This window comes from Octopus bimaculoides, chromosome 4, assembly GCF_001194135.2.
Source record: "Octopus bimaculoides isolate UCB-OBI-ISO-001 chromosome 4, ASM119413v2, whole genome shotgun sequence".
NCBI lineage: Eukaryota > Metazoa > Mollusca > Cephalopoda > Octopoda > Octopodidae > Octopus > Octopus bimaculoides.
Window position 1 is genome coordinate 73,513,935 of NC_068984.1, and position 7,570 is coordinate 73,521,504.

The 7,570-nt window shown below is 37.4% G+C and overlaps 1 protein-coding gene across 1 annotated transcript in view; it reads right to left on the bottom strand.

The window, feature by feature from the left end:
- Window positions 1-272: 272 nt before the first annotated feature.
- The window catches only part of LOC106870899 (dnaJ homolog subfamily B member 13), a 43,343-nt gene continuing 36,045 nt past the window's right edge, over window positions 273-7,570 (bottom strand). The window contains exons 5-7 of the mRNA XM_014917134.2: window positions 7,280-7,412; window positions 6,333-6,504; window positions 273-4,230 (exon numbers count right to left, since the gene is read on the bottom strand). Coding sequence (XP_014772620.1) covers window positions 4,080-4,230; window positions 6,333-6,504; window positions 7,280-7,412 — 456 coding nt within the window. The 3' untranslated portion in view covers window positions 273-4,079. The remainder of the gene's footprint in view (window positions 4,231-6,332; window positions 6,505-7,279; window positions 7,413-7,570) is intronic.

Here is a 7,570-nt window from a genome sequence, read left to right on the forward strand (position 1 = left end):
ATGACTGAGGCCTTCAGGAATATGCCATGCTTGAGTAGAAGACCCATCAAGCTAAGTGAAATCGTAGTCGTGGCAAATACTGGTTTCACGAAAATGGTACTCGTGCCGGTGGCAAGTAAAAACACCCATTACACTCTTGGAGTGGTTAGCGTTAGGAAGGGCATCCAGCCGTAGAAACCATACCAAATCAGACTTAAATCTCGTGCAGCCCTCCTGCTTCCCAGCCCTGGCCAAACCATCCAACCCAAGCCAGCATGAACAACAGACGTTGATTGATGATGATAAATTCTTTATTTAAAAGTTACCCCACGAAAACAAGCTTCACATTTGAATTTTTTACAAATCCCTTACTTCTGAATATATCTTGAAGCACTTTTCGCATGTTTATTTCAGCGTTTGAGGAAAATTTCCATTGTGCATGCTTGTGGCTAAATCCTCTAATGTTTCCAGTTATATTAAAACTAGGCATCATTGTGGTATGGACCGGGTATCGACCTAGTCAAGATGAAACAGCTCCTTCAGCAGAACCCTACTACAATGATCACATTGATATGCTCAACAGCAACCTGCTTTCTTCTTTCTTGACACAATTTCAATTCTATTTTCCACACACACCTTCTCTCTCTCTCTCTGTATTTCTATCTCAACAACATATCATTAGACTGAAAGTCCTCTTTTAAAGTCTGTGTTGTGTTGTCTAACAAAAAGATAACTATATGTGTTATATATATACATATAGTTATTTATTTTTAGTCTGTGTTGCAGACTTGCATTTAAAATTCCTGAATTTTAATCAAAATCTGTTAGTTACTATGGTGACAACACTACCTGTCTGTCTGTCATTCTCTGCCTCTCTCAACAACTTTTTCCCTCCCTTCTTTTAAATATGCATTGTGACAAAAGTTATCTCCCCTTCTGATTCCTTCTCTTCTTCCCTATCATCACATATATCACACTTAGTTTCCATTCGTCTATGGCTGCAATGTACTTTGCCATAATCTTCAATAATACAATATGTATGATGATATATATTTAAATTCTATGATATATATAATACTATAGTCTATTTCAGAATGATCCTGAAATATGATTTCCCCAATTTTTGTTAAAAATTGATAAATGTAAATTTTATCAATTCCAGTGAGGATTTAATGGGCGATAAACATTTCTTAAAATGAAAATACTAAAAATTCCTTCTAACTCCTAGGTATGGCTCACTTCGCAAACACACGGTTTCAGGCTTAGTCCCAATGCATGGTACCTTGGTTAAATATCTTTTATTATATCCCCAGACCATCCAATGTCTGAGAGTGAATTAGGTAGATGGAAATTGTATGGAGACCTATTATATATGTGTGTGTGTATATATATGTATGCATCAAAGGACTTGGAGAAAACCTTTGACAGGGACCCCTATCCCTTATCTGGTAGGCTATGCAGAAACTGGGGATTGACAAATGGTTGATAAGGGCTGTACAGGCTCTATACAGAGAGGCCTTTAGTAAGGTTAGGATTGGCAATGAGTATAGTGAAGAATTCCGGGTAGAAGTAAGGGTCCACCAACGTTCAGCCCTCAGTCCCCTTTTATTCATCATAGTCCTCCAGGCAATAACAGAGGAATTCAAGACAGGTTGCCCCTGGAAGCTCCTCTATGCTGATGACCTGGCCCTCATAGCAGAATCACTACCAGAACTAGAAAAGAAATTTAGGGTGTAGAGGCAAGGATTAGAATCAAAACGCCTTAGAGTCAATGGAGCAAAGACCAAAGTTCTAGTAAGTAGGAAAGCGAACACATCACACACACCCTCAGGTAAGTGGCCTTATTCGATGTGTAGAAAAGGTGTAGGTAGAAACCCCATAAGATGTACCCAGTGTAAGCTGTGGACACCTAAGAGGTGCAGCAACATCAAAGGAAGATTAACCAAGAAGCTAGCTTTCGTGTGCGGCAGATGCACAGGGGCAATAAACACTGAAGATGCTCAGAAAACAGATTCCATCACACTCCAGGGCAAAAACTAGAAGTAGTTGATAGCTTCCGCTACCTAGGTGACCAAGTCTGTAGTGGGGGTGGGGGTGGATGCTCAGAGAGCGTTACTACTAGAATAAGAATAGCCTGGGCAAAGTTTAGAAAGCTTCTACTGCTACTGGTGACAAAGGGCCTCTTGCTCAGAGTGAAAGGTAGATTCTACGATGCATATGTGCAAACTGCCATGCTTCATGGCAGTGAAACATGGGCCGTGACTGCGGAGGACATGCGTACGCTCAAAAGAAATGAAGCTAGCATGATCCGCTAGATGTATAATGTCAGTGTGCACATGCGACAAAGTGTAAGCACCCTGAGAGAAATGCTGGGCATAAGAAGCATAGGATGTGGTGTGCAAGAGAGACGTTTGCACTGGTATGGTCATGTACTATGGATGGATGAGGAGAGATGTGTGAAGAAATGCCACTCCCAAACAGTTGAAGGAATCCAGAGTAGAGGTAGACCCAGGAAGACATGGGATGAGGTGGTCAAGCATGACCTTCGAACGTTGGGCCTCACAGAGGCAATGATGAAAGACCAAGACCTCTGGAGATATGCTGTGACTGCGAAGACCTGGCAAATAAAGTGAGTTCACAGCTGTATCCTACACCAGTTTCGCATAACCAGCCCCAGCCCATTCAAAAGTACCTTGGGTTGTCGGGCAGCCTGCTGTGATTGAGGAGACATATTGAGTCAAGTACATCAACATCAAAATGAAAATCAAATGGAAATTGTAGTTGTGATACCTGTGCCAGTGGCACGTAAAAAGCACCATCCGAATGTGGCCGATGCTAGCACTGCCATGACTGGCTTCCATGCCGGTGGCATATAAAAAGCACCAACTGATCATGGCCATTGCCAGCCTCCTCTGGCCCCTGTACTGGTGGCACGTTAAAATCACCCACTACACTCACAGAGTGGTTGGCATTAGGAAGAGCATCCAGTTGTAGAAACACTGCCAGATCAAACTGGAGCCTGGTGCAGCCGCCTGGCTTCCCAGACCCCAGTTGAACCATCCAACCCATGCTAGCATGGAAAACGGACGTTAAACGATGTTGATGTGTGTGTGTGTGTGTGTGATATGTGTGTTTATGTCTTTATGTTTGTGTTTGTAAACCTGACTGTTTGACAAACCAGTATTGGTTTGTTTACATTCATCTAACTTAGTGGTTTCGCAAAAGAGGCCAGTAGGATAAGTAGCAAACATAAAAATAAGTAAAGGGATCAATTTGATCAACTAAATCCTTCAAGACGATGCCCCAGCATGGCTGCAATCCAATGACTGAAACAAGTAAAAAGTAAGAGATAATTAAGAAACTAGGTTCCGTTTTTGTGCTATGTCAGGAACCCAAATTATTACAAGTTTTATGGAGTCAGTCTTTAGTCTACGTACAAATCGGAATGGTTGGAATTGAGAATGCACTTGATATTTTTTTTTTTTCTCTTTACTAACTTCATTTCAGAATAGATTGAAAGAGTCAAGCGAAGAAATCACCCAGTCTCAGTGTTATAGTAATAAGACACAGAGCACAATCAAACAACCTTGAATGACAAGGAACAGATTAACTATTGTTCTAATGTATTTCTTTTATAATGTATATACTCGGACAAATGTTGTGATCAGTATATGTGTGTGCATGCATATGTGTATATAGGTACATATATACACATACACACACACACATATATATATACACATATATACGTGCATACATATATACATACATACATGCATATATATACATACATATATACACAAATATATTCATACATACACACATATATTCACATTATATATATACATGTATATGTATAGATATATATATATATATATGTATGTATGTATGTAAATATATATATATATGTATTGATGTAAGTATATATGTGCATTCATACATACATATATATATATATATATATATATATATATATATATATGAATACATGTATACACACACACATATATATATGCAAATACACAAATATATGCACACAATTTTATGTACACACACACACACACACACACACAAACACGCATGTGAGAGTACAAATCTCTTTACAACTGGCAATTCTTCACCATGATTCTTCTATCTGGTGACAGTGTTCTGGGAAATACTATTTCAAAATTTATTATAAGATTGCCAAATTTATCGGGATTGTCAGCATGTGGCATTCCTTCTCCTGGCACTACTTTTGTGTAACCAGGTCTGAAACAGAAACATAAATAGCTTTGCATTAGTTAATGGTAAAACTATGTTCAGTATAGATAACAGATATTTTGCTTAACAGCACAGATTAAATGCTAGATCAGCTACAGTGGCTAAAATGTATTTCTAGTACTGTTTTGTTGCTACATTAAAAATATATATTAAATTACCACTCACTATTTTCACCTATGGAGCTTTACATTGCTATTCTAAATACTAGTAATAGCAGCCAAATCTCCCTTAAGTTATACATTTGCCTTTTTGAAACGGGACCTACAGAATATTAGAATACTACAAGCAGAAACCAATGACTTTGATTTCTGGTCTGCTTGTTTTGACTAGATCTGGGGCCAGATAAATAATGTGTTTTAGATTGAGTTTCTAAAACAGACAGCAGAAATAACTTGACTGAAAGGATCGGGAACTGAAGTTTTATTTTAAAAATCATACTTTACTTTTTACAGGTATCTAGGTGTGGGAGCTTAGCTGAGAGGTTTACATCTTCACTTGGAACCCTGTAACTCCGAGTTCCATAGTTGCTATGATTGGATAATCTTCCTAATACCTATCACTGATACAGAAAACACTAGGTGCATCTTATGTCACAATCACTAAAGTTCTTGTTTTGTAGCCAGTAAGACTAAAGAGCCTTCTCTAATGATGTTGTCCCTCATCATTTGCCAACCATTTTACAAAGTTTGATGGGTGCATTTTATCACAGCAGTATCACTGGAGGGGTTAATTTGTCTGTTCATTCAAGGTGACATAACTGAGGAAAGGGTCAGAAGAGAAAGTGATAACTGAAAAAAAAATAGTGTGAAAGGGTGGTAGAAAAGAGATGATATGGTGGGATCTACTTTGGCCTGACCTTCTCTCACCTCTGCATTCTCCTCATTCGACAATCTATCATTGTTTTTAATGTCCACATTTCTATGCTTGTATTGTCAGACAGAATTCAATGAGGCAGATTTCCTATGATTGGATGCCCATCACTGACTTTCACATGTTTCCAAGGAAATTAATATTTTCCCATAGCTGGGCATGTTTCCACAGAAGACAGGAAATAAATGACACTTTTTGTAAAGTGATGATGCCCAATAAAAAACTATTGCAAGCTGTCAAAACAAAGAACCACTCCCACATACATACACACTTACATGCATACATACATACATACATACATACATACATACATATATAAATACATACATACATACATACACACACAGACACATACATACATACATACATAAATACATACATACATACATACACACATACATATACACACACACATATACATACATACACATACATACATACATACATACAGATAGACAGAGACAGACATATATATACTTATATATAGAAAGATGGAGACACAAAAACACATATACAAATGCATGCATATATATATATATAGGTTGGGTTTTTTTCAAGTTCCCTCTACTAAATCCACCCACAAGGCTTTGGTCAGCTTAGAGTATAGTACAAGACACTTGCCCATCTATGCATCACAGTGGAACTGAATCCAAAACCATATAGCTGGCAAGCAAACTCCTTGGTCAGACACAGTAAGTGCACAAATATGGTTCCATAAATTCTTTTTGCAAACATCTCATTTCTCTCCGGTACATTGCCTTGAAATCCAAAGCAACTCTCACCTAGAATCCTCATCTCTCAGAACATCTAAATCCTTACATTATTTTCAGCTTCTCTTCTAGCTTTGATATTACTCTTTGCTTCTAACTCCTTCTAAATAATTCTAAGCCTATCTATCTATTATGCCTCTATAGTACTTAGCCACTAACATGGTTTTGTCTAACTGGATCCTTGTACCAATAATACATCTGTTCTGTTGCTCACAGCAAACTGTCTTCAAGATCCCAGTTGTCCTCTATATAATAAATCGTTGTTTCCTTCCTTCCTGTCATATTCCTCAGCTAGTGCTTCCCTGAACCAACATCTGGTTAAGAAGATATTCAGTTTTTAGATCTCTGTTTGCCATCAACCTCTCATACTAAGGTCATTGGCCGTTAGACTATTAGACTACACCAACAACATAAAAGGTGAAAAATATTTAGTAACTATTTTCTACTTACTTTACTACATCGGTAATAGGAATATGTAGAATTCGATCATCCAAAGTAGAAATATCAACTATACATCCTGTCAAGGCCTTCTCCAAGGACACAGTAGCTGTATGGTATAAATCATGACCTTTTCTGTGAAACCGTTTGTGTGAATGGTCTTTCAATGTGAAGATAATATCGGCTGAAATTATGATGAAAATATTATAATCAATTGTGAGGAAACTGATTTTCTTATGTTACTAATAGACACAGATGGGAGTTTTTAAGTGTTTGGGTACCTTGGGTACGAAGCACTGATTTTGCAGTAAGGAACAAATAATAATTAAATAAAATAATAGATTAAAACTGACTAAACACATGTGATTTTATAGGTCACAAAAAGGCCATAATGTAGTCATTCAATCCTCTAGAGATAGAAACCAAATCCCCATCAAATTACACTCTGCAGTGTTAAAAATAAGGAGACAGGGAGTAATATGGTGTGAGGTACAGAGTCTCTGGGAAAAAAGAGAGAAAAGTCACAGTTAGAATGCCTTTTATCAAAGATCTTCTCAATTAAGGTCTTTAGGGGACAAGAAGTAACAGCATTGGTCTATCCCCTAATGTTCTATCCCAAATAACCTGGTACCAAATGTTAACATTTTGTAAAATTGTAGAATTATGTGTGCTGCATCATGTACAAAAGAAAATGCCATCAGTGGATTTGTACTCAGAGCTCCAAAGCTGGTAGTCCAACACCATATTCACTTGACCATAATAACTTTGCATGTTCCTAAATAGCATCTAACCACGGAAACCATGCCAAAACAGACAAATGGGGCCCGAGTAGCCCTCCAGCTGGCCAACTCCTGCCAAACTATCCAACCCAAACCAGCATGAAGACTGGATGTTAAAAGATGATGATGATGAATATATACATATACATATATAAAGAAAATGAAAAATGGCATAAATACCAGGAATTGTATTGGGTCCTTGATCACTCTCATTCGGAAAGACGATTGTAGTATCAGGCAGCCATCCTTTCCTTACGGTAATGTTAAGAATCTTGTCTCTGATACTTGATGTATGTCCATCATCATTCATAACCTAAATCATTTGGAACAACAGGAAGAATATGAAATGTGTGTGTGTGTGTGTGTACGTACTATATGGGAAATAGACTTTAAACGATGACTGATATATATATATATATATATATATATATATATATATATTCTATGTGTGAGTATGTATATATATATATA